Genomic DNA, 27,741 nt, shown 5'->3' with positions numbered 1-27,741 from the left:
GGTCCAACAATATTTCCCATCCCACATGCTCTTCTTAAAAAGTATGACTTTGAACATTCCTGCCTTACAGAGGTGGGTCTATGTCCGCTCTCGTTGAGTTTGGGTGGGCTTTTGTCTGGAGAAAGTTATGTTATGGGACTTCCGAGGCTAGATCATAAAAGCCAATAAATACAGCTTATATTAGTTTTCTATTGCTGCACAACAGATCATCACAAACTTAGTGGCTTGAAAGAACACCCACGTATTAGCTCACAGTCTGTAGGTCAGAATTCCGGGCACAGCATGGCTAGGTTCTCTGCTCAGGGTCTCAAAAGGCATGCATGCTGTTGGAAGAATTCAGTTCTTTGTGGCTGTAGGACTGAGGTCTGCCTCTCCTTGCTGGCACTCAGCTGGGGCTTCCCTCAGCTCCTAGAGGCTGCCGAAATTCCTTGCCACGTGGCCCCCTTCACACTCAAAGCCAGCTATAGAGAATCTCCCTCAGGTCAAATCCCTCTCACACTTTCAATCTCTGACTTTCTCCGTCTCTGACCTCCAGAGCCACACTCAAATGGCTCATGTGACAGAGAGAAGACACACAGAAGAGGAGGAGGCAATGTTACCATGGAGGCCAAGACTGGAGTATTGTGGCCACAAGCCAAGGAATGCTTGTAGTCACCAGAAGATGGAAGAGGCAGCCCCAAAAGGGAGCGTGACCCTGCTGAATTTTGGACTTTTAGTCTCTAGAACTGTGAGAAAATAAACTTCTGTTGTCTTAAGCCAAAAACAAAAAACAAAACACCTCATGTGATTAGGTCATGTCCACTTAGAGAATCTCCCTATGTTAAGGTCAGCTGCTTTGGGACCTTAATTATATCTGCAAATTCCCTTTTGTTATATAATCATGGGAGTGATATCTAATCATATTCATAGGTTCTGCCCACACCTGGAGGAGATTATGCAAGGGCAGGGGTCATTTTAGAATTCTGCCTACCACATAGCTTGTTTGATTCTCTTGTTACACCTGTTCTTAGGCACCATGCTGTGAGGAAGCACAAGCAGCTTTAATAGTCCCAGCTGAGTTCCCAGTCAACAACCAGTATCAACTTGCCAGCCTTGTTAGTGAATCATTTCGAAAGTGGATCTTCCAGTTTCAAGCTGAGCTGCCCCAGCTGGCCATGATAGGAGCAGATAAGTTGTCTCCATTGAGTCCCACCCAAATTGCAAATCTCTTAAGTAAAATAAGGGATTGTTGTTGTTCTAAGCCACTATGTTTTAGGGTGATTTGTTACACAGCAATAGGTAATCAAAATCAAGTAACAAGCTATGTGAGACGATCTACGAGTACTGATAGCTTCTTGTGGACATTTCTTTTAGGACACTGGGGCATCTGGCAGGGTAGGCCTAAAATGTCACTTAATTCATGCTTGCTGATTTATTAATTCAAATGTATACTTAACTGACTCACACCAGTATACCGGTCATCGATATTTGGAAGCCCAGTGCTTTAAAAGGGTTATATGAAAATGATGCTGCTTTCCTTTTGAACAATGGCTATACCGTACATTTTAAAGCTATATTTGTAAAACATCTGAGATGTAAATGAACATAATGAATGTATTAATTTTTAAAAGTATAATGGGCTTGTTTATAAATCACTAAAGTATTAATATTTCAATGTATACTTAATTACTTTTCAACACATTACTTTTACTGGAAAAGGTAGAAAACACTGGGAAAAGAGTCATCAGTTTTGTCATTAAGAATTTTCATCAATGGATATTAACTATTAGGTGAAAGACTTATCCATACACTCTCATAAGAGGCTCCCCTTGGATTATCTGTTGATTACATAGAGGAAAAGGTCCTTTACAATGGCGAAATCTGGCAGACAACTCAACTGAATGATCAAACTCACTATCACCAATAATAGAACAAAGTGATATCACGTGCCTCCCACTGTGATGCACTAAGGACACAACCACACGTGTGTAGTATTCTTGCCAAAAAACATTTAACTTTAAGAGAAAACAGACTAATCCAAATTAAGGACATTCTGAAAAAAACACTGACTTGTACTTTTCAAAAATATCAATGTTACAAAAGACAAAAAAACGCTGGGGAACTCTTCTAGATTAATGTAAAAGAAATGATGACTAAATGTGAATCTTTTTTTTTTTTTTTTTTGCGGTACGCGGGCCTCTCACTGTTGGGGCCTCTCCCGTTGCGGAGCACAGGCTCCGGACGCGCAGGCTCAGCGGCCATGGCTCACGGGCCCAGCCGCTCCGCGGCATGTGGGATCCTCCCGGACCGGGCCACGAACCCGCGTCCCCTGCAACGGCAGGCGGACTCCCAACCACTGCGCCACCAGGGAAGCCCTAAATGTGAATCTTGAGTGGATCCTGGATCTCCCCCTTCCAACAATAAAGGAAAAAAAAAGCCATAAAACTATAACACTTAAATGTGCACTGCATATTAGATGATAGTACTGTACTACATGTTAAGTATCTGAGTGGATTATTGTACTGTGGTTTGTAGGAGAATGTCCTTGTGAAGAGCCAGATGCTGAAATATTTAGAGGTGAAATGTCACTTCGCAAGTAATATTCGGGCAAATTGTGCAAAGAAAATTCTGTACCTGGCTGAAGAATTTTGTATCAACATCTAGTCAACGCTGTCCACAGACTGGAGAGAACAGTTTCCCCCTGTGTAGCTGAGAAGCAGTCAGCAGGACCCTCGCCTCCCTGGGCGAGGAGCTTTCAGGAGGCCGCAGCACGACGAGGAGCGAAGGACGAGGCTGTGAGCCCACCTTCACTTAGAAGCACACGCATACACACTTTACGGCAGTCACGCGAAGGCACGAGGGCGAGGCTGCGCCTCACGTTCCCAAAGACAGGCACGACAGCTGTACGTGCCATCTAGTGCACTTTACGGCAGAAACGTGAAGGCACGAGGGCGAGGCCGCGCCTCCGCCCCCAAAGCTACGCAGGACAGCGGCACGTGCTGTCTAGCGCGCTTTACGGCCGCCGCACGAAGGCGGAGGTTCCGGGCCGACGCAGGGTAATCAACGGTTCCGGGCTCTGCGCTCCACCTCGTTGTCGGTAGGCTGTTCTATCCGTTGGCGCTCCCACGGCTCGGCGATCATGGCGGCGGTGGCGGCACTGTGGCGGAGGGCGGTGGAGATCGTGAAGACCAAGGAGTTCCGGGATTACGTGACCAGCACGCACTTCTGGGGTCCAGTCGCCAACTGGGGCATCCCGCTGGCTGCCATCAAGGACATGTGGGCGCCGCCGGACATCATCAGCGGCCGCGTGACGACGGCGTTCATCTTATACTCGATGGTCTTCATGCGCTTCGCCTACCTTGTACGGCCTCGCAGCTTGCCGCTGATAGCGTGTCACAGCACCAACGTGGTGGCGCAGTGTGCAGGGGGGCCGCTATCTGATCTACCACTACGGCGGCGCCACGGCGGCCACAGCCGTTGCTGCCTCTGTCGCTTCTCCCGGCTCTACCGCCGCTACCCCCGCTACCACCCCCCCCCCCCCCCCCCCCGGCAGCTGAAGACCCTGTGACTGACGGCGACTGCCTGGAGGTCACCGACTACGATCCGCTGGCCCCAGAACATGATTGAGAGGGCCCTATCAAATCTTTGCAGCTTGCAAGCACTGAACTGTTCTTCCTAAAGAAAAGATCAATAAAAAGTTTGGTTTTGACTCTGAAACAGTGCGAATCTGATTGAAACCTGCAGTTCTGTTAATAAAAAATGGCAAATAGCACAGAACTGAAGCTGTTGAGTGTTGTTTATTTCGTGACAGGGAAATAAAATGGTTTTTAGAAGGTGAGGGTAGATTGGCTAGTCTTCCTCGCCACGGGACCTGCAACTCGAGGGTTAGTTTATGTAGGGGAGGAAGGCTGAACGAAAGACACTTCAACTTAGCTAATTTATTTTTTTTTAAGCTCTCCTGGGAACATGCTTTTGTTACTTGTTTCGGGTGTCCGGGCCAGATGAGCCACAATGTTTGTACACCAAAAAATTCCAAGGGCTACTTCTACTGAGGGAAATACTTCCAAGGGGGTTTAAATGAATTCAGTGAAATCCAGCTCAGACTTTTAAGGAGTACTTAGCAAGAGAACCTAGAATCTGTTGGTGACCGGGAGCAATGACAGAACCTTCAATGGAATCAGGATAAATAAACAACTCAGGTCAGTGGCTGTCAACCCTGAATTCTAGGTAAACAGAAAATAAAAACAAGATCATTATCCTTTCCTCTTTTCCTCATGCCTAAAAATGGGGGAACTGACAGTTTGTAAAGGTGGTGAACCTATCACCCTGTGTTGCACTGTAGCTAGGGGTGAGGATGAGGGTCAGTGGTAAACAGTATTAGCCCAGGGTATCCCCCCTAGGAATCCTGTGGGTGCTAAAGGACTCTGCTTGGGAGCATGAGGAGGGAAAAGAGAAGGGTAGGGCTTTGGGTGTAAGGCCATTACCTCTGCAGCAGAGGCTGCCCTTCAGGATTTGACCCCCAATCCCCCCTCCCTCTGGAGAATGCGGGAAGTTCCAGGGTGGTCTACTGGGGAACCCCCATGTATGTGATCAAAACCCCTACTTTTGTTAAAGATTTCAAATGCAAAGATATTGAAAACAACTCTGAAATTTTCTGAAGACATCAGGTTTTGGACAAGACAGGCACTTTACCTTCTGTGGCATCTAAGCAGTAGTCCTCTTTGTAGGCAGTTTCTGCATTTCACATTCTGCATACAGGGGGAAAAACAAACTCTGGAAAGTGACAGTGTATGAGTTATCTATTGCTGTGTAACAAATCACCCCCAAACTTAGCTTAAAAAAACTTAAAACAAATATCTCGCACAATTTTGTAGGGCCAGGAATCTGGGAGGGGCCTAGTTGGGTGCTTCTGCCTTAGGGTCTCAGGTCTGCTGGGGCTGCAGTCTCTGAAGACTTGCTGGAAGATCCACTTCCAAGCTCACTCACACTGTTGTTTGCAGGAGGCTTCAGTTCCTTGTCATGTGGGCCATAGGGCTGCTCACAACATGGCTTCCCCCAGAGGTGTTCCGAAAGAGAGAAAGCCCAAGATGGAAGCCATAGTCTTTTATAGCTTAATCTGGGAAGTGACATACCATCACTTCAGCTGTGTTCTCTTGGTCACATGGACCAACCTTGGTACGCTGTGGGAGGACAACACAAGGGTGGGACTAGCAGGAGGCAGGGATCATTGGGGGCCATCTTGGAGACTGCCTACCACACGTGGCTCTGAAATAAAAACTCTCCTGCCTTCCTGAAACTCAGTAGAAAGTAATAAATCATGTTAAGGTCATCGCCCACCTTCCCCAAGAGATGTCACAAAATGCTCAGTTTACAGTTTTGTGGTCATTACAAACATGCATATATTACAGAGGATGGGTTTGAGAAGCAGGAAAAAAGTCTCTGGAAGATAGGTGGTAGCTCATAATATTTTAGATAGTTCAGACTATCATAAAATAAAAAGCAGTTCTGAAAGTTCTGAAATGAATCATAACCTTGTATCGAGATTTTTATTAAAATTTTAAAGATTTTCCCCCTTTGCTCTTACATGAGTGGAAATTAATGCATTTTTAGATTTGTTTTACAAAATGTATTTTGTAATTTGACTCTTGTATTTCAGTAAAAGGCCACTGTCTGTTGAAGACATATCAGAGCAGGTACGTTTCTAATTAACCTGGTAAGGGGAAAATAGGTAATCCCTGCTGATAATTTCCTGTCACTCTACATTTTTAGAGGGCAAAACGATTAGAGCAAATATCCAAAAGATTGCAACACCTCCATTCTAATGCAATGCTCCACTTACAGGACCTAATTTGTAGCATGCCCACCCAGCTAAGAGCTCTAACCCTTTGTTGCCTAGGATATTAGTGTTTAAAGCCATGTAAGTGATTAATACTTTAATAAAAACACACCCTTCAAATCATTAGGGTAATAATCATTTCATAATCTCCCCAAACTCTCAAACATAATTCTTTCTGGTCTTGGCAATTTAACTTAAACTGTCTACAGGTCTCTACCACTACTTTATGAAGCCAAAAACATTTTCCAAATAGGCAGAGCTATTTTTTCGGAAGCTTTTGTTATTGACACACTTTTGTTACTTCCCGGAATTTGGGTTTTATACTGAGTTTAATAAGTAACATCTTCCTCTTTAGGTCCTCTGACCTTCCTGGCAAAGCCCAGACTAAAATCCAACAAACTGCCTTATCTTTGCAACTCTAATGCTACAACCATTTTTCTCCTCTAATTCTTTCAAAACTATGAACCTCATACTGTGTCTCAGGGAGAGGCTGGGAACAAATCACATTGCTGGACAAAGACAAGGCACTTGGAGATGATGAAGCCCTGTGCGGGAAGGAAACCACTTCCTGGGCCTCTCCTGACCCTGATGACTCACGAGTGCCCCTGGAGGTGGAGCTGACCCCCGCAAAAATGGAGGCTACAATATATTCCAGGAAACGTGACATGTAAGTCTTGCAGTTTGAATTTATGTCTGTTATTTTGAAATGCAAAATTTGAATGGAAAGTTTTCAAACTACAGGAGTGCAGCTTTGTTGTAAAAATGTCATACGCGAGTGTGCAAAAAATAGAAAAGCCAAATTCGACCCCAATTCCTTTGGCAGTGGTAACATGGCAAAAAAGCTTGGGAAAAGTACACAACTTTTCAGACCTCTGTTATTTGAAAATACCATAGTTTTTTGAAAATACCATAGTTTTATAGCATGCTATGCATTGTTACACATTCTGCTTTTCTATCTATAATGTCTTACACGTCATCCCCTATCATGGCATTGCAGCCTTCTTTTTAACAGTTGCATAATACTCGGTAGCATGGATGTGCTGTGATTAACCAGTCCCCTCTCTCTTTTGTCCATGCCCTGTGCCCACGTGCACAGATCTGTAGAAGAGAGTCCCACAGGGCTGATGTCCCTGGATCAACCTTTAAAGCTATGTTTGCTATTTTTTTTAATTATAGTTTTTTTAAAAAAATAAATTTATTATATTTTTGGCTGCATTGGGTCTTCGTTGCTGCGCACAGGCTTTTCTCTACTTGCGACGACCAGGGGCTACTCTTTGTTGTGGTGTGCAGGCTTCTCATTGCAGTGGCTTCTTTTGTGGAGCACGGGCTCTAGGTGCTCCGGCTTCAGTAGTTGTGGCATGCGGGCTCACTAGTTGTGGCTTGCGGGCTCTAGAGCACAGGCTCAGTAGTTATGGCACATGTGCTTAGTTGCTCTGCGGCATGTGGGATCTTCCCGGACCAGGGCTCGAACCCATCTCCCCTGCATTGGCAGGCGGATTCTTAACCACTGTGCCACCATGGAAGTCTTAAAACTGTGTTTGCTGTAAAGCTACGTTTGCTTTAAAGCCCCCTCCAGGCATGTCTTCCTATCTTCGTTTCAATTTTAATGTAATTAAATGTTGCCAGAATAATGTTTTCTGAACAATATCTTCTTTTTTTTTTTTTGGCCGCACCTCCCGCCTTCTGGGATCTTAGTTCCCCGACCAGGGATCGAACCCGGGCCCCGGCAGTTGAGTGACAGTGCTGAGTCCTAATCACTGGACCGCCAGGGAATTCCCTGAACAGTATCTTTAATTCATCAGAGCAGACAATAAATCCAGTAAGATGACAGCTCACATACCATTGTCCATACCTTACATATCCTCCATTTGCATCAACTTCAGTGCCTGGCATGTGGTTGATACTTGATAAAACGTTTCTTGGGTAGATAAGGAAAAGCTAAATAGATACAAGAGGTATGAAATGAAAGTGTTCATAATCCAAAGTTCCTAAGGTGAGAAATCAGATCTTAAATTGGTTAGTGAATCAAGATTTAATGTGATCCCAAGTTTTGTTATCTTACATGTAGAAACTAGGAAATATTTCATGGAGTATCTTAGTTTGTGGGAAGTTGCAAGATGAAAGAAAATTGTTACTTTACTATTGAAGTCTTCTAAAGGAACTCCATGAAATGAAGGGAGAAAGAAAATGTAAGATTAAAGACCAAATAGTAGCAGGAAAGATGAAAGCAGGAAGTCACAGGCATATGTGGATTCATCTAGGTTTTACAGAACTACATTAAATGCATTTCAGGGTAAAAATGCATCCCCCCACCCCCATTCTCTAAAAATCACATCCTTGTTGGGCAGCTGAGTAAGCAAAGGAGCAGGGCTTCACCTGGGCTCGAAACGGATGCACTTCCTCCAGGCAGTGGGGAATGTGGCAATTCTGTCCCTCAAGGTCCAGGGGCGACAAGGCCCAGTTCAGTACTGCTGGCTTTGGAAATGAGCAGAGGTGGGGGAAGGTGAGGGTAGAGCTGATCCCACAGATCACTGCATACAATGGGACAGGGGTTTTGCAGTTTAGGAAACAAACAGGACAAAGTCAAAAGTGTATGACTTTTTGGGTAAAAGGAATAAGGAAGTATGAATGAATCTGTGAATTTGCTGAAAGAAAAGGATGTCTTTGAACTTCCATAAGAATATTAAAGTTTCATTCCTCAATCTCATAACAAAGGACAAGGCTTAGTTAACAGTGTAACTAACATCTGCGTCTATGAATACCTCTAAGCTATCCGTTGACCCTTCAGTTGATGAATATTCATTGAGCACGCAAGGGCCAGGCCTTGTGCTCGGCACTCAGGTTATAACTGAACCGGAAGAGCTGTGACTGCCACCAAGGCTGACTTTTCTTAAGAGTGCCATAAACAAGCCAGCAACCTCAGAACTTGCCCGGACATCCCTGCTTGTGATGCTGGCCTGGGCCCTCCCCCTGCTTTGGTCGGTCAAGTTACTGTGTTCTCCAGCCCACCTCTTTGTCCTACTGCCTCAAGCTACCAGAAACAGGTAGTAACAGTTCTGTACTAACTGGAAATGGCTAGAAAATGGCCTTTCGGGCACATTGTTTTCCTTGCCTGCTGGCGAAAAGGATTTATATCTCAACATGTACATCACAGCCCACCCGTGGGCATCCTCATGAATGAGACTTTCAGGCAAGCGTGTGGGCACAGGACTTGCGTGCCAGTGGGCAGAGAACTCTGCGTGGCCCTTCACACAGGCCTGGCCGAACACAGCCTTTAGTGTTTAAGCAGTTAGAGTTTTAGGACCAGAAAAGAATCTCACCTTTTAAACAGCAAAACCAAACCAAAAACAAAACCCAAAAAACAAACAAAAAAGCCCGGATGACAGCAAGTTTGGCACAAGAGTATCTAATATTTTTTGGCTGGTACAGATCACATAACACCAAGATTAGGAATGTTAAAACAAAACAAAACAAAACAAAACAAACTCCCAAAGAGTTAAGGGAAAGTCCAGGAAAAGATGACACAAATTCCTTTTTGTTTGAGTGGAGTACTTGGGTAAGTTTTCCCTTTTGCACAGAAAAGGACGGCTGAGATGGAAACCCGGCTGACTTTCACAGAACATGCCTGATTTTTGTTGAAGGTCAACCTAAAATAAAAGAAAATATTTAATTTTCTTCATTTGAGGAAAAAAAGTAAAATACTGAAGATAGTTACTTATTTTAACAAGTATTTTTTTAATTAATTAATTAATTAATTTGGCTGCACTGGGTCTTAGTTGTGGCATGCAGGACCTAGTTCCCTGACCAGGGATCGAACCTGGGCCCCCTGCATTGGGAGCGCGGAGTCTTAACCGCTGGACCACCAGGGAAGTCCCAACAAGTTTTTCTTATGAAAATAAACAAATTGCTATTATTCATGCCATGGCTAAGAGTGAGGCATCACTGGCATCACTTTAGGGCTGAAATGCTTCTTGATTATGTCATAAAGTTGATTCATTTAAGACTAGACCAGTGACTTCAGGTATACTTGACTGAACAAAGCTGACAGGGAGTTTATCTTGAACTAGTTCACAGATGTGAGAACCATCAATCAGAAAGAGCACAAAGCTCAGTGTCCTTTCTTTCAAATAAAAAGGACATAGGGAAACTTCAGATGAGACTATGTGTGTTATGGCCTTACCTAAAAGAACAGACATTAAAGAGATGAGGCTATTCTGTCCTTATTTACCATCATATGCTTAAACTCACTTCAGGCCTTCCCTTCAGGTGTCTGTGCCCTAGGTTCCTTCGAATCCAGTTTTTGAGGCTGTTGGTGGAGGCTGTCTAGCTTCTGCATATCTTCTGTAAGACCATTTCTAAGATCCTCGTTGTTTCTCAGAAATTCTTTCACCACTTCCAGTTGATTTAAGATCTGTGAGAAGAAACCATACAATGTACAGCTTAGATAATTTTATAGCAGACTTAAAATTCAGATGAAAAACTTACTAGCTCCAAGACTGGCTCCTGTTCATGTGTCTACCAATAGCTGGTACTGGGGCCACACAAGGGCGTGTTTGCTTGTCTCCTTAACATTTTTTGCTTTTAGGGGTTAATATCCAAAATATATAAAGAGGGACTTCCCTGGTGGCGCAGTGGTTAAGAATCCGCCTGCCAGTGCAAGGGACACAGGTTTGATCCCTGGTCCGGGAAGATCCCACATGCCGCGGGGCAACTGGGCCCGTGGTCCACAACTAATGAGCCTGCGCTCTAGAGCCCTCGAGCCACAACTGCTAAAGCCCGTGCGCTCTAGGGCCCGTGCTCCGCAACAAGAGAAGCCACTGCAGTGAGAAGCCCGCGCACCGCGAGGAAGAGTAGCCCCCACTCGCCACGACTAGAGAAAGCCTGTGCGCAGCAACAAAGACCCAACGCAGCCAAAAAAAATAAAAAATTATACACACACACACACACACACACACACACATATATATAAAAAGAACTCACACAATTCAATAGCAAAAAAACCAGACAACCCAATTAAAAAATGGGCAAAGGACCTGAATAGACATTTTCCCAAAGAACTGAATAGACATTTTCCCAAAGAAGACATACAAATGGCCAACAGGTACAGGAAAAGGTGCTCAACATCATTAATCACCAGAGAAATGAAAATTAAAACCACAATGAGGTATCACCTCACACCTGTTAGAATGGTCATCATCGAGAATTCCCCTGGCGGTCCAGTGGTTAGGACTCTGTGTTCTCACTGCCAAGGGCCCGGGTTCAATCCCTGGTCGGGGAACTAAGACCCCACAAGCCATGCGGCACGGCCAAAAAAAAAGGACAGTCATCATCAAAAAGAGGTAACAAATGTTGGCGAGGATGTGGAGAAAAGGGAACCCTCGTACACTGCTGGTGGGAATGTAAATTGGTGTAGCCACTCTGGAAAACAGTATAGAGGATCCTCAAAAACTTAAAAAAGGAACTACCAGGTGATCTAGAAATTTTACTTCCGGGAATATATCTGAAGAAAACAAAAACACCACGCTGAAGAGATATCTGCATCTCCATGTTAAATAGCAGCATTATTTACAATAGCTAAGACAAGGAAACAATGTGAGGGTCCATCAACAGATGAATAGGTAAAGAAGATGTGGTATATATATATATACATACACAATAGAATATTACTTGGCCATAAAAAAGATGAAAATCCTACCATTCGAGACAACATGGATGGACCCAGAGGGCGTTATGCTAAGTTAAGTCAAACAGAGAGAGAGAGATACTGTATGATCTCACTTATATGTGGAATCTAAAACAAAAACAAAAAAATAAACTCACATAAAAAGGGATCAAATTTGCAGTTACCAGAGGTGGGAATAGGGAATTGGATGAAGGTGGTCAAAAGGTACAAACTTCTAGTTTACAAGATAAATGAGTACTAGGGATGTAATGTACAACACAATGACAATAGTTAACACTGCTGTATGGTATATTTGCAAGTTGTTAAGTGAGTAAATCTTAAGCATTCTTATCACAAGGTAAAAAACACTTTTTTCCTTTTTTTGGTATCTATACGAGATGACAGACGTTAACTAAACTTATTGTGGTAATCATTTCACGATCTATGTACGTCAAATCATTACGCTGTACACCTTGAACTTATACAGTGCTGTATGTCAATTACATCTCAAAAAAACTGGAAAAAAATTTTAAAAGATGATTTTTTTTTTTGCTGTAAAACTTCCTGCATTTGTACAAAAGGGCTATATGTCTATACCTATATGTGTGTGTGTGTGTGCATACACATATATACACACATACGTATACATACACATACATATATATGTATATATAAAAATAAAGCCCTTTCATTTTGAATTTTGTACCCATTTACTATGATTAAATACATTTACACATATATACACACACACACACACATATATACAAATGTATACACTCACACATATAATGCTCTTTGATTGTGAATTTTGTACACACTCATTACTAGTAAATATGTATACATATATACATTTATTACTATTCAATATTTATAAAATATACATACATATTTACTAGTAATAAATATACTGGTACAAAGTTCAAGATGAACACAGGGTACAACGTAAAAAGTTGGTCCTCTTCCACATCCTGTCCCCAGTCACCCAGCTCCTCTTAAAGGTGACCACAATGAAGTTTCTTGTGTCTCTTCCAGAGGCAGTCCATGCATTTACACGTGAGCATATATGTATATGCGTGCACACCTTTTTAAAATTTCCGCTTTATTGAGACGTAATTGGCACATGCACATTTTTAAAAACACAAATGGCAGCACATTAGACATTGTTCTTCAACTGATTTTTTTCTAGATCAGATTGTTAAGAGTGGCCTCATTATTTTTTTTAATGGCTGAATAGTTTTTCAGTTATGGATGTCTCATGTATTAACATATTATTTCAAACCTTCTGCTAAGAGAAATACTGCTGCAGTAACTAACCTGGGACATGTGTCATTTTGCATAAAGTGACAGGCTATTTGTAGGATCTGTTTTTAGAAGTGGAATGAAGTTTTAATTGATAGAGTTTTCTGTTTTAATGTTAATAGATTTTGCCAAAACTGTCATCTCTAGAGGTTATACCAATTTAAACTCCCACCAGTAACATCCTTCCTGACATTTAAACTAATAAAAGCATGTATTCTTAGAATAGTACCACGGAAGTGTTTTCACTCGGCTTATCCGAGGATACCCTCACTGGTCACTGTGCTTATTACAAAGAAGAGAGTTATTAATATTTTGGGGTGTGGTGAATTGTTTAAAATGAGGGACCCCCAATTCCAAGCTAAGTCAAGATGATCGACATCTAACGAAGGAAAGTGATGGAGTACCCTACTCGTAGCAGAGTGGTGGTTCTTAAACTTTAGAGATGTACACAATGGACTCTGGTGCAGTAGGGCTAGGGCAGAACCTAAGCAGCACCAGGTTACTGTGACAGCAGTGAGTGAGACGGTCGGTTGCAGAACGATGGCTGCCAGGGATGGGAGGGAGGGGAAGACTGCCTAGGGCTTGTGACCAGGATGAACAGGGAACAGGGAGGGCCAGGGTGGAGCTGAGGATGACCAGAGGTCTTCAGACAGGTTACTAAGTAGATGGGGATGTGCCCTTCAGCTGGAGCTGTTTACTACATGGCTAGAAACAAGCCTACAGCTCCTGAAAGATACCTGGGCTTTAAATAATAAATCTGGAAACCATAAAAACGTGAAATGAAGATTACATCAATGACATAATTCACAGTGTACATTAGTAATTAGTAATTGCGGGTACTGCACTGTTAGCACTCATTGCCTGTGCCGGGTGCTCTAGATGCACCCCAGGGTTCTTCCCATTCCTTGGTTCCCATCAGATGCCCGAGACCATGCCGGCCTGGTCTGTGCATCACACATACCCTCCAAGATGGAGTGGGGTCCTCCCTTCCCATAGACCTTCTCATTTCATGACTTGGGAGCTATGATCCTTTGTGCCGTCACCTCCTGACCCTCTCTGCTCTTGAAATGTGCTCAACAGGGGTGATTATTTTAGCTTGGGGGGAGGAGAAAGAGTCAAAAGGAGTTTTTAAATAAATTTATTAAGAATGGGGGAAGGCTTATGCACGTTTATATGTTAAATGGGGAAGGAAGTAAAGATGGAAAAACAAAGTGCTAGAAAAGTAGTCAGACAGACTTGGATATTGAAGCCCAGCTTTGCCACTTAACTAGCTGTGTGACTTTGGGCAAGACACTTGACCTCTCTGAGCTTACTTCCATATATGCAAATATAGGATGATGATACCAACACCACCGAGCATTCCTGTGAGGATTAGAAATAATCTAGTAAAAGCACCTAGCACTGTGTCTGGTACATTCCTCCCTTCCGACAATCATTTAACAAAAGTGTACCGAGAGTCTACTATGTGCCAGGCGGGCGCTGTTCTAGGCAAAAGATGCTTAGCGCCTCCATACTCCCAGGCACTTAAGCCAAAACCCTTGGACTTGTCTTTGATGCCTTTCCTTCTCTCCCACACCACACGTGCCCCCCTTCTCACCACCTCTACTCTTCACCCTTCCACCTTGGTCTGAACCACCACCTCTCTGACCTGGTACCTGTGGCAGCCTCCTAATGTCTCCCTGCTTCCATCTTTGGCCCCCGGCCCTGCATCCTCCACACGGCGGCCAGCGTGCTCCCTTCATCGTTCTGCTGCTCAGAACTCAGTGTGGCTGCCGCCTCAGGAGGAAGAGCCTGGATCCTCCCAACGGCCCACAAGGCTTCCCTTCGCTCAGCTCCTCACCGCACTCCAGCCAGCCTGCTTAGCTTGCCCTGCCCTCCGCCTGAACGCTCCTCCTCCAGAAGCGCACACGGCTGCTCCGCACCTCCTCCAAGGTATCGCTAAGTCTCAGCTTCCCAATGGGGCCTCCCTGGCCACCCCGCGCAACCCAACCCCCAGCCCCGTTCGGCCACTCCTGATCCCTACACTGTGCTCCACACAACCCTCCTCCTTCGACCTCGCCCCATCATTGCTTATTATGCTGACCGTTTACCATCTGTTTTGTTCACTGATGCACGCCAAGCTTCTAGAACTGTGCCTGGCCAATAGTAGGCACTCACTCATGAAATAAATCTGGCCTATAACCAATGGAGTGTCACTTCCATCCTTTCCCTGCCTGCCTCGACTGCATCCTGTCACTTCCTCCCTGAGTTTCCCCCTGAAAGCGGTCCCCCCACCAGGGTTTAAGAAGTCAGTAATGATTTTCAAGAATGTGCAAGTTCTTTGCATGGTTTTTAGCCACTTACTGCGCTCAACGCTCTCTGGCTGAATTTTGAACCCCCCAGATCCTAACAGAGCGCCGAGGGCCGGCAGGTGTGTGTGAAGGGCTCTTGGGCGGCAGCTGCTGCTCCCATTTGGCTCTGAGGCGGACCGCGTTTTACAATCACAGTTATGCACGCACAGTGTATTTTAATGGGAGCCCCCTTTTATAATGTTATCATTAAGGCTCGCCAATTGGACAGAAAAGAATGGAGATGATGAACTCTCTGCTTCGTGGTCCCTGGCACTCACTCCCGTGCTCCTTTCGGGGGACTGTCGCACTAAATCACCACCATTAACCCTTTCTTCTCAACTTGGCTTTCCAACCCGAGCTCTGCTGTTTTAATGAACACCAGAAACAGGTCTTGCTAAACATTCACACAAAAAGTGCCGCGGTCATAATACAACCACTGCATTTCTTGATTCCTAATTGCACATTTTTAAATACTTTAACATCTCGAATGAGAATGCGCCTTACCACTGATAGTGTCTTACAGGAAACTGGCAGCATTTTTTTTTCTTACAAGTGACTGAATTAATGGTGTGTCTTGCAATTCATAGTGTTTTAAAGTCACTCAAATTTGGTTTACCAAATCCTCTGACTTTGGAGACTAACCCAAAAGAACATGAATAATCGTATTTGCTGCTGAACTTTCAAAAGAGGTCTGTTCCACACATCGTGGAAAGCCATCCTTCAGCTTCTCAGAGATAACGTGCCAATCAGTCCGAACTTACAACTTGATCAATTGAAATATCAAGAGAAATGCCACGGTCCACTGAACAGAAAGCATGAAAAACGAGAATTTATCACCTTTATCTAGAGACTTGGGGACCCAGAGGACAAGCCAATTAACCCCAATTTCCTCTCTGTAAAACAGAGATAATGAAGGGTTGAAATTTACAATTGCTAGCTGCTCGGTGACATGAGAGCCGCTGCACGGCACGTGGGAAGGCAGGCCCAGGGCCAGAGCGGGAAGACCCCCGGGCCAGCCCTCACACCCCAGCCGTGAGGCCTTGAGCCCATCAGCACCTGCCCCTTAGGGTTGCTATAAAGCAGGGTATTACCCAGGTCCCTTCCCGCTCCCAACTTGCAGAGACTCCTGGTTTCAGTGTGTTGCTACTGATGCATTTTGCTCTTTGTTACACAAACAGGAAAAGAACTGCAGCTCCCTCAAGAAAGAGGAGAGAATTTCTGACGACTCAGGGACCGTGAGCCTGATCCCCCGGTTTTCTTCTGTTGTCTGACTCTGCTTTTAAAAGGAGCAGTGGAAAGAAAACTGGGGATGGTTCTATTGGCATTTTAAAGTAAAGCCAGATGAGGGACTTCCCTGGCGGTCCAGTGGCTAAGACTCCGCACTCCCAATGCAGGGGGCCTGGGTTCGCTCCCTGGTCAGGGAACTAGATCCCACCTGCCGCAACTAAGACCCAATGCAGCCAAACAAATAAATACTTTTTGAAAATAAAAAAAAAAAATAAAGCCAGATGAAACAGATGGATTTAGAAAACAGCTTTAACAGCCTTATTCGTCACTTTAAATACCTATGGTGTGCCAGGGTGGGTGCACCCCAAAACCACTGGTACCCAGTCCCTGTGCTAAAGGAGTTCATCAAGCTGAGTAAAGCACCTGGGTCAAGGTCAGAAGAGTTAGCGTCGGCATACGGACCAGTACGGAGCATGGCCTAAAAAATGAAATACACACTTTGTATTAAAACACGCTGTGTTTCACGAGGTAGCCAGTAAAACTACTTTCCTCGGACGAGGTGGAATTGGAGAGGTAAAATGATCTGTCCAAGACATCCTGGGAATCTGGAATTCTAATCCAGCAAGTGCTGGGCTATTTCTGAACCTTACCAAAATATAATTCTACTACTGTTAGTTTTTTTAATATCTTGCATGTAACAAAGGGGACTCACATCTCCTGTACTTGAGACGATCGTTAGCTTGCAGCGTCCTGAGCTAGACGCCTTGACGATCCTTTAACCCCTCCTTCGCCACCTCCCGCCGGCCCCGGGCCACGCCCCAAGTAATCTAACCAGACACTGCGGCTCGGCCCCAGTAGTGCCTCCCGCACCCGGCTCCTCCCCCACACCTCTAGCTTCTGTCCTCTTTCTCTCACCCTCACACAACTGCCAAGAGCCTCCTGGCTCCAACCTCCAAGTGCCATTAAGACGTCACTTTCTAAAAGCCCTATCGTATCTATTCATTTACTCTCTCCTGATTTAAAACCTCTGTTGGCTCCCAACTGCTTTTTGGGAATTAGGTCCAAACCCCTTAGTGAGGCATAGAAGACCTTTCAAAACATGGCTTCGACCTACCTGACCACCCTCACAACCGACCATACCTCCCTCCTACGTCGCCTCGTCACTGTCTGGCCCAGGCTAGTCTTTCATGTCTTGGCAAATGCTCTTGCCAATTTGCTGAACTCTGATTTGATTCTTAGTCCCAGCTCAACAGCGCCTTCTCAGCAAAGCCTTTTTCTGCAATCGCCCCTCTGAACTGCAGAGAGTCGCGGGAGCCTGCGGTTCAGGATTCTGTGGCCGCCCTTCCTGTGGTCTTCCACTCTGTGGCACATATTAGCACCCAAATGTTTGCTGATGGGGTGAAAACATTTGTTTAAGGGTAACAGTAATCTATGCCAAAAGAATATCCATTTCTGGAAATTATTTGACTTTTAAAGCAGAAACATAACCGTTAATAAGTTAAAATGTGCTACTCTTCCTCCCTGGTGCCTTTCTTTGTTTTGTTTACTCACACAGAGGATATAATGGGTTTTTTTTTGTTTTTTTTTTTACCTCTTCAGGCAACACCTCTTGTCCCTTTGCTTGAAGATATAGCTCTTGAAGTTTTTCCTTTAGTAACTCCATTTCTATCTCGTTTACTTGGTGCTCACTCAGGTAAACTCCTGTTTCATAGTCACACCCATCTGGCTGATCCTCCTCAGGGATGTAAACAGCCCAGTCAGATGTCAACAGCTGTTGGGTTACCGAACAAATATATGAACTGATTGAATGGAAAAGATATTCCAAAAAAAAAAAGGTATTCAAAGAATTTGTAATTAAACATCGTTGACTGGATCCAGTCTAATAACATCCCGTGACCACAGAAAAGCTGCTCAGCCCAATCACGATTCTGACTTCATATCAATATTGTTCCCCTACTTACATTCTAGAATTTTGTTCAAATCTAATAAGCTTCAAATTCTAAATGAGTGACTGTGATTCCTTTTTTTCCCCCTTAGGTCTTTATGCAGGAACTGTTAAACGTGATTTTTTACCTGTTCTATTCGGGAGTATACCGCCACAATCTCTGGGATATTCTTAAATTCATTCAGAAAATTTTGGATCTTTATCTGAAAATCTCGAAGCCACACAGAAGATACTTTCATCTCTGAAGAGTGCATGATCTCGTTACGACACTTAATCACCTATAGAAAGACAAGAAGAGAGAAAAGCCTTCAAAGGCCAATAGTGGGGTAAACTGAGATTTTGTAGTTCCAGAGAAAGACTGTTGAAAGGCCTTGTTAATTCTAAAATCCACAAGTGTGTGGTCTGCAGGTGCCGTCGAGACTCGAGGGGGATGTTCAACCCCCAGCCACTTGAATAAATTAATCGGGGTAAGAAATACAAACACGCCTATAACTGTCGCTAGTCCTTGAAATCTCGTGGCCGGGTGGGTATCTCTCGCACAATCCCCCAAATGCCCTAACTTAAAACAACCTGCCAAAGAGCAAAACTATTGGCTACTGGCTCTGAGAATACCCAAAGGCCAAGGCAGACAATGCAAAACTCTTTTAGTATACATTTCATGCCAAGTCTTCCACACTCTTGGTTAAAAGCTACCAAAGGGGTCGATTTTATACTGTGATAGTTTTTGAGTCCGCTGATGATAAAGGATTCTCAGTCCTTTCAGCTGCTGGCATGCTAGCAAAATATACATGCATTTTCTCTACACATTATAAATAATCCAGGTATGCTATATACCCTTTGCAAGGATCCTTAGAGTAACAAATGTGCCAGAGCTGTTCTCTGGTGAAACAGAGATAGTCTAAATCTCCCAGAGGAAGTCTGACAAGCGTAGCGATCTGTTCTGACACTGTTTATCCATTAGGGTTTATATTTTCCTCAGTTCTAGGTAAATTGGCCTTGCAACTGTTTAGCCAATGAGACTGAGAAGGGCAGGATTCCAATGCTGGCATCCAATGGACAGAATGACGCATCACTCTGTATTTGTTTTTTTTTTTTTAATATGGAAGATTACTTTGCTTCTGTTTATGGCAGAACAGGGAAGAGAAATTTGAGGCCTGTCGATTTAGTGGCAAAGAGTGCAACAGCAGGTTGTTGGAAAAGTTCGACAGGGTAGGGTTGAAGGGTCAGTCTCCCGCCTGCATTCGCACAGGGGTTCTGGGACATCACGGAAGGTGCATGTGATGTGAGCCCTGCTTGCCTGCTCAGCGATGACAACTGTGGACCAAAGTCTAACTCCTTCGCACACCACTGTCTGGGGAGAGCCGTGAGCAGCACGGGGTGTGGCTCCTGGCTGGTCTTCACAGTACCCACCCGACCAACTCTGTCTGCTTTTCAATCTGACAGTTCTTACCTCTGTGACTTTCTTTCGATCAACCTCGAAGTGATCACAGGAGTTGATGAGACTTAGAAGAGCAACCGCGTCACATTCCTCGGGTCCTGTTTTGTCTGCCAGTCCTCGGGGCATGAAGGCCTGCAGCAGGGGAGGCCCAAGGGGCACTCGAGTCTCCTCCAACCCTAGGAGACATCTATCTATATGGGGCTAGTGGGACAAATGCTATGTGCCTGTTCCCCAAATGATGACTGAAACTCTCTTACTGAGGTTTCAAGTTAGAGCCTCACGAGTCCAAAACACAAGTTGGGAAACAGTGCGGCAGCCAAGCCTCAGCCCAGGGCAATAACTGAAGAGTTGCTCCATCTGTCCACTTGCTATTACAGACACTTACACACTTGACCTAATTGTCCTTTCTTAATGGCATATAAGCATGAGGCAGGGGAAGAAACCACCCTTTTCTTTTCCTTACTGAAGTTTCAGTGGCTGAGTTGTTAAAGAAGATTTAAAAGTAATAGTTATTCCCAAGTGGACACTTTAAAATTACTCGAGAAAGTTCAGTATGGTAGTAGAAAGTTAAGAGTCTGGGCTGTGGAATGCGACAGATCTGGGGTGCAAATCCCAGCTCTGCCACTTGTCAACTGCGTGACCTTGGGCAAGTTACCTATCCTCGGATTCCTCATCAGTAAATAGGGGCTAACTGTCCTCATCTACCTTGAAGGATGTTTCGAGAATTAAATGAGTTAATGCGAGTAAACCACTTGCACGGTGCCTGGCACATGCTAATACACAGGCCACAAATGTTGGCAGTTATTATGCTGATGGTGCAAGGTGAGCAGGACCTACACAGGCGTTACAGACGGGGTCCCAGGGTTTGAGATACTAGATACAACAGAATGGCCTCATTCGAGCATGATCTTTCCTTTTGTAGCATTTTATGGTGTGTACCCCCAAAATGGTGTCATAGCAAGGCTTGGGCGTATTTCTTTCCCGAAGTATTTCCAAATTTACATCTGAAGGCAACAACTTTACCAAGCTACGAAGCTCGAGAGTACATTCCTGCCAAGGGACTAGAAGAGATGACATATGAAAAATGACTCGCCAAAAAAGAACTCTAAATAAAGAGACCTGCTCCCTTGAAAACAAACACATTTCCGTAGGCATCAACCATGCTGCTTCCTACAGTGCTCATGGTGCTATGCGGAAAAAGGAACGTGGTATGGGCCGACACCCCCCAAGGAGAGTCAGGGCTCTGTTCCTGATGGTGGCAGAATCACACACCTCGGCCTCATGTAACTGAGAAGAATTCTACACACACTGGATGGCCCCTATCAAAAGGTACAGTAGCCAAGACCATCACTGTCTCCGGCCAACCCGCTGAAAGTAGATTATGGATGTTACAAGTGTTAACAAAGAACTAATGTATCACAGGCAAACTAATTTGATGAAATAGAGGAAAAAAAGAGGAAGGAAAGAAACACTGCTTATTCCAACTGTGGCTGAGAGGAACACCCAAAGTGGGAGGGGCCTTAGTTGCCTCAAAACCAAGCAGAGTTTTTCTTTCCCATTACAAGGTATGTCCAGTCTGGCATTTTCTCACCAATATAAACCTGTCTCTCCCACGTCAAGGTTTTATTCTAGTACTTCTTTCCTTTCCTCAGAACCAGAAGCCGACAGAGGCTCTGCCGCCTCCTTGCCTCTGAAAGCTGTTTCTTAAAATGGTATCGCCTACGGCCAGGTTCCGTACGTGACAAACACAGGGTGAGAAACACACGCTATTGCCTCTCACTACCCCCTCCTGTCTCTTCACTGAGTAGTAGGAGACAAGGGTGGAGAAATAAACAGGGGCCAGACGTGCTGGGCCTTACTGGACTTGACAAGGAGTTTGGAGTTTACTCTAAGGACATCGGGAAGCCATCCAAGGGTTTTGGGCAAAGGAAGAAAGCGATCTGATTCCCACATGAAGACCGCACATCCTGCTGTGTGAAGGACCAACCAGGGGTGAGCAGAGCAGCAGAGGCGGCCAGGTGGGAGGCTGGCAGGAGAGGGGGCGAGAGCTGTGATGCAGAGATGGCGAGGATGATTCCAAAGATAATTTGCACGTTACGAATAAGAGGGGTGGTGGGGGGAAAGAGATGAAGCAAGAATGACTGTAGGTAGTTGGTGGTGGGGCATGGGCGCAGGCTGGCGGGGAGAGATGAAGAGTCCTGCTTGAGAAGAAAAGACGAAGTACCCAGGAGGTGATGAAGTGAAGGCATCAAGTAGCAGCTGGGTATGGGCCCCCGGAGCGCAGAACAGCGCATTGCTAGGGGTACCAATCTGGGAGCCGTCAGCAGAAACGTAGTATTTAATATTTCACTCCACGGGCCTGGGCAGTATCACCAGGGGAGAAGGCGGGATGGGGAGGGACAGAAAAGGCCCGAGGAAGGCCAACCGACACTCAGAAGGAGGCTAAGGAGGAGCCGGGGAGACAGGAGGAAACCCAGGAGGGGAGGATGTCACAAAGCCAGGGCTGTTTCAAGAAGAGTGGCCTGCAGTGCGGCGGCAGCGCCGAATAGCTGAGAGGTAGGAAGGGCGAGGCCAGAGAACGGAAGGTCACGTGTGCCCCTGACAAGACATGCAGTGGAGTGGCGGGGCAGAAGGCAGAGGGGAGTGGGTTGAAGAGTCAACGGGACCTGCATGAACCCTGAAAAGAGAATTAGGCATAAAGCACTTTTTGAGAAGTTCTACTGGGTATGTATGTGGGAGGCAGTTAGAGAAATGGGGAGACAGCTGGACGGAATGGATGAAGGACGTTTTTCTTTCTTTTCAAATTTTATTTTCCAAGTATTCACTCAATTCTTTTTTAAAAAAAGCTTTATTAAGATGTAATTCACATACCATATAATTCACCCATTTAAAGTACACAGTCCTTCATGGAAAAGACTCTGACAAGCACAGGTTTCTGGTAACTGACTGTACTGCTGAACTGAATGAATAAGCATTTCCAGAACTCTAATGGAAAACTGATGAATTCACAAAAGTGCTAACAAAAGATCAAGATGAAAAAAAAAATTAATTACATGGGACCGAGTGAACTGATGAGGATGATTACAATTTTTGTGACTTTCTGTGTGAATTAAAAAAAAAAAATCCCACAAGGACTCAGAGGCAAAAAATATACAAATCAATTTTCACTGCAAAGTAAAGCAGCTGTTACCGTGGAGGATTACTGGACTGAACGCCAATATCATGACATAGTATGAGTGTGTTTCGTGTTCGGTAATTGCAGTCGTTGTTGCTTTTGTTGTGGTCATCCATTTACAATGCTCGATGTCAGTTTATTTATCTCTTGTAAAAATAAAATACAGTGTGTGTGTGTGTGTGAAAAAAAAAGAATGTGAATACAGGGAACTTTGGGAAACTAGAAAATCTAGAAAGGATTCATTGGTAATTATTTATTTTCAATGAATAAAATGTAATAATACGGCTAAAAAAATAAATGAAGTACACAGTTCTTTGTGATGACATGGATGGATCTTGAGGGCATTATGCTAAGTGAAGTAAGTCAGACAGAGAAAGACAAATACCATATGATCTCACTTATTCGTGGAACCTAAAACAAAAACCCCAGCTCGCAGATGCAGAGAACAGACTGGTGGTTGCCAGAGGTGGGGGGTGGGGAGTGAGCAAAATAGGTGAAGGGGGTCAAAAGGTACCAACTTCCAGTTATAAAACAAGTAAGTCCTGGGGATGTAATCCACAGCATGGTGACTATAGTTAATAATACTGTACTGCAGTATTTGAAAGTTGCTAAGAGAGCAGATCTTGAAAGTTCTCATCACAAGAAAAAAAAATTTGCAACCACACATGGTAGTGGACATTAACTAGACTTACTGTGGTGATCATTTCACATTAAATATCGTGAAATTAAATATTTAAATATTAAATATCGAATCATTATGTTGTATACCCGAAATTAATATAACGTTACAATCAATTACACCTCAATAAAAAAATTAAGCATTTACAGTTTAGTGGTTTTCAGTATATTCACAGAGTTGCACAACTATCACCACAATTTTAGGACATTTTCATCACCCCAAAAAGAAACCCTCTACCCATTAGCTATTGCCCCCTCTCTCCTTCAGGCCCTGGCAACTACTAATCTACTTTCTGCCTCTATAGATTTGGCTATTCTAGACATTTCATATAAATGGAATCATACAATATATGACTGGCTTCTTTCACTTAGCATAATGTTTTCAAGGTTCATGCAATACTGTAGCATGTATCAGTACTTCATTCCTTTTTATGGCTAAATAATATCCCATTGTATGGATAAACCACATTTTGGTTATCCGTTCATCAGCTGATGGACATGTGTGTTGTTTCCACCTCTTGACTATTGTGAAGAGTACGGCTATGAACATTCGTGCACAGGTTTTTGCGGGGACACATGTTTCCACTTCATCAGGTATGTACCTAGGAGTGGCACTGCTAAGTCATATATTAACTCTATACTGAAATCTCTTTCTTTAAAAAAATTGAATAAACCAAGGCAGTACTAAGGCTATTTGTACGGTGATGGGAATAAACTGGGAGGTCGCAAGAGTGGAGACTCAAAGTCCTTGGGCAGGTGGGAGGGGATAAGGTCCAACACTCAAGTGGAGGGACAGGGCGGTAAGAGGAGAAACGCCCTTCCTCCTTTGTAGCAGAAGGAAGAAGATGGTGCACATTGAGGTAGGCTGGTAGGTCTGGTAAAAAGATAAGAAAGCGAGAGCAAGGTTAGCAGCTGGGATTGCAGGTGGGGGAAGAGGAGTGGGAGCTCAGCGAAGGAGAGGCAGCAACAGTTGTCTCCGGGAACAGGAACCTACGGAGAGACAGGGCCAGGCTGCTGGGCTCGTGATCAAGAACTGAAAGCGAAAGATCCCTCGAAAGATTCTTCCCCAGAGCAGCAGGTGTGGTGTCATCAGGGCTGGAGCTGGGCCTGGCAAGTGCAGAGAAAGGAGGAAGAAGACCGAGACAACTGCAAGGGACCGAACAGAACGATGGACTGTGGAATCTGGGCTGGCTGAGGAAGCAAAGGAAGCTGGGAGGGCAGAGGCTGCTGGGGATTGGGAAAGCTGTGGACTTTGGAGAGGGACGAAGGGTGGGGCAGAGGTGGGGGCGGGTTGAATAAGTACACCGAGGGCAAGCAGGATGTTGGACACCGCAGCTCCCTGTGCTGACACAGTCCGGGTGTGAGCATGCAAGTGGGAGGCTGAGGTCGAGAGGATCCCAGGATGTTTGAGAGGGGAGTCCAGCTTGGGGAGAGAATATACACATGTGGTTAGACTAGGTCTGCAGGTGACAGCAATGAAGAAGGGAAAGAGCGGCAGAAACAGGTGGCATGGGCTTCAAGAGGATTCTGAGGGTATGAAAGCAGTGACAGAAAGCAAACAGGTGAGGGACGGTCATAGCAAAGGGTAGAGTTTTAAGTTTTCTTCTTTTCTAAGTAAAAGCAGAAGTTGGCAATTCTATGGCAGCAACAAACCAACGGGGGAGAGGGTATGATGGGTTTACTGGACCACGATAGCCAAAAGTCTGGGGGCCACCGATATAGTCCAACTTCCTCATTTTTGAGGTTAGGGAACAGAGGCTGGCCCAGTGGTGCACCACAGCAGCTGGGCGGAGATTCTGATCCCTGCTTCCCAGGCACCAAGCCTGTGCCTGCTGGTAACTAGCATGTAGACTGACGCCAGAGGTGAATTTGTGTTAGGAGGCTACTTCGACTCCCCCTCCCCCCCTCCTACTGGGCTTCTGGCAAATATCAAAAAATCAAAAAAAATTCTTCAATCAGCCCAGCTAGTAAGTCACATCACCAAGATCTGAAAACGGGCCGAACAGTCCCCTTTTATCTGGCTGCCTACCCCACCCCTACCTCCCCAAAGTTTTACTCCTTAGCTAGGCACTTAAGGTCCTTTCTATCTTAACCCCAACTTCCCTTGGCTTATTCTGCCATCCTCATGGCACCTTACAGACAAAGTGAGCTACGCAGGGAGCCTACCCTCAAAAGGCCTTGCCTGCTTCTCCCTCTGTGCCTGTACCCATGATGCCCACTCTACATCTTGCCCCAGCGTCCCTTGTTGAAATCTTCTACTTCACTAAGCTGCGTTGGGTCCGATATAACAGCCCTGAGCCGCCTAGACACTACACCCTTGATCAAAAGCCCAATCTCTCTCTGCATCTGTTTATGGGGGCCCAGCTCCCACACAGACCCAACAGACGCCCCGGGCTCCAGGTAACTCCTACCTGGTGGGCCAACTCCTCCTACCCTCCCGACCGCAGGTGCTTACCTTGGCCACCTCCCAGGCGTCGACCGGCCAGCGGACCGGCCGGCAGTTTCCCCAGTGAACGTCTCCATTTCTGCTGGTGTGATGTTTCAAAATCTCCCGTTTCCACTCTGCGCACACCTGACACTGAGGCTGAAACTACAGGGGGCGGCGGTGAGGAGGGGCCCGGGAGGGAGGGGCGGCGTCTGGGCATCTGAACCCCAGGCACGGCGGTCGGCCCGGCTCCGGGGAGGGCACGAGGCACTGCGCCCGCGGACGGGGTGAGGGGCGACGGTCAAGACCCCGGGCCGGGTGCTCACCTGGCGGGCGCGCGGGCTGCACCGCGAGCCGCTGCGGCAGGTGGCGAGGGGGCCCAGGCCGGGGGCGGCGGCTAGCAGGCTGCGGTGGAAGGCGAGCACCTCGCGGCCGACGAAGCCCTGCAAGCAGCCACGTAGCAGTAGCAGGCAGTGGCCCGCCTTCACCCAGTTCTTGTACTCGGCGCAGTTGAGGCGCGCAGCCAGCTCAGAGAGCACCATGCCGGGAACGAGCCCGCGGGGCCACGGAGCGAGGGGCGGGGCGGACGGTCGTGCGCAGGCGCGGAAGTCTGGGCGCGCCCGAGGCGACGGTGGCGCTCTGGGCGTGGCCCCGCCCGAAGGCGCCCCGGATTCCCCCAACCGCCAGGCGGCAGGGAGTTCTAGTTTCCGGGGCACGTCGGCCCCACCCCCGTCTTAGATGGCGACCGACGCGTTATGTACTTTGGTGCTCGCCCAGAAAGCCTCTACTCTGTTCCCCCAAACTGAGACCTCGCCAGCCAACGATTGGGCTCCCTCTCCTGAAGCCTGTGCTCCTGTGTTTTTTTTTTTTTATTGTAGAGGTGTAAGACGGTGCTCAAGACAGTTATTGAATTACTTACGTTCCTTGTGTTATACAATTCTAGAAAGTTTACTTAACCGGATCCGAAGCCCGCAGGTTGGCTGTAGCCTATCTGGACATTAGTGAAATTTGACCGTTGGCTGTCTGCACCGCGCACCTGTTAAGCGCCTGCGGTGTGCCAAGGTGACACAAAGCTCAGAGACATCCGCCATTGGGCTACCTAGCAGAGGCAAAACAGGACGACACATCACCCGGATTCTGGAGGGCTGCATCGCCCCGAGTGGGATGAGGACTTCTTCCACTATGGTCTTGAAGCATCGAGCTTAGGTGACTTAGTACTCTTGGTTATATGATGATTAGAGCTCCTTGCATAAGGTAATCTAAGTTCCAAATAAGTGCCATGAGGGTCAGAAGGCAATGGCTTGTCAACTCCGAATGACAAGAGGTCATCTCAATTTTAGTTGCTTTTAGTGAGCTGCTTGAGCTTGGAAAACATTTTAAAATTGTGTGTAGTCAAAAGGCCCTGAGGGAAGAGCCTAAACATTGAAGCCTTCCCCTGACTTTGTTTCACAGCAAAGTGGCAGTGTTCAGGAGGGTCAGCTTTGGACTCAAAATGCTGCTTCTTAGCTGTTTGATCTTAAGCAATCTTAATTTGATCTCAGCAAATTCCTTCATTTGTCCAGGCCTCAGTTTACTCACGGTAAAAGGAGGCCTACCCTGTTGGGTTGTTGTGACAATTAAATACAGTCTGAAATACTTAGTGCCGGGCAATAGTAAGCTCTCAGTAAATATTAGCTATTATTTTATATTGACCTAAACGTGCCCTTTCATCAATCAGTCATTCCTGGGCAAAGTATTTTAACAAATC

At 45.6% G+C, this 27,741-nt stretch overlaps 2 protein-coding genes across 3 annotated transcripts; one reads left to right on the top strand and one right to left on the bottom strand.

The window, feature by feature from the left end:
* The first annotated feature begins 3,118 nt into the window (after positions 1 to 3,118).
* On the top strand, positions 3,119 to 3,606 carry MPC1L (mitochondrial pyruvate carrier 1 like). The gene is given in 3 exon segments (XM_060002065.1): positions 3,119 to 3,396; positions 3,398 to 3,480; positions 3,533 to 3,606. Coding segments are annotated over 3 exon segments (435 nt in total).
* A 5,370-nt stretch (positions 3,607 to 8,976) lies between these two features.
* On the bottom strand, positions 8,977 to 26,563 carry CXHXorf38 (chromosome X CXorf38 homolog). 2 transcript variants are annotated; one of them, XM_060001952.1, is made up of 7 exons: positions 26,321 to 26,563; positions 26,025 to 26,159; positions 19,729 to 19,848; positions 18,407 to 18,556; positions 17,925 to 18,104; positions 10,044 to 10,226; positions 8,977 to 9,462 (listed from the first exon to the last, which is right to left on the bottom strand). In XM_060001952.1, exons 1-6 carry the CDS (start codon positions 26,534 to 26,536, stop codon positions 10,065 to 10,067), a joined length of 963 nt encoding a protein of 320 aa, XP_059857935.1. In that variant the 5' UTR covers positions 26,537 to 26,563; the 3' UTR covers positions 8,977 to 9,462; positions 10,044 to 10,064. The 2 variants fall into 2 exon arrangements, with proteins under 2 accessions (XP_059857935.1, XP_059857934.1); XM_060001951.1 differs by having other exon boundaries at positions 9,187 to 9,462; positions 10,064 to 10,226.
* Between the last annotated feature and the right edge of the window lie 1,178 nt (positions 26,564 to 27,741).

This window comes from Delphinus delphis, chromosome X (genome assembly GCF_949987515.2).
Source record: "Delphinus delphis chromosome X, mDelDel1.2, whole genome shotgun sequence".
NCBI lineage: Eukaryota > Metazoa > Chordata > Mammalia > Artiodactyla > Delphinidae > Delphinus > Delphinus delphis.
The sequence above is the reverse complement of the archived record's forward strand: the minus strand, read 5'-3'. Positions and strand labels throughout refer to the sequence as shown.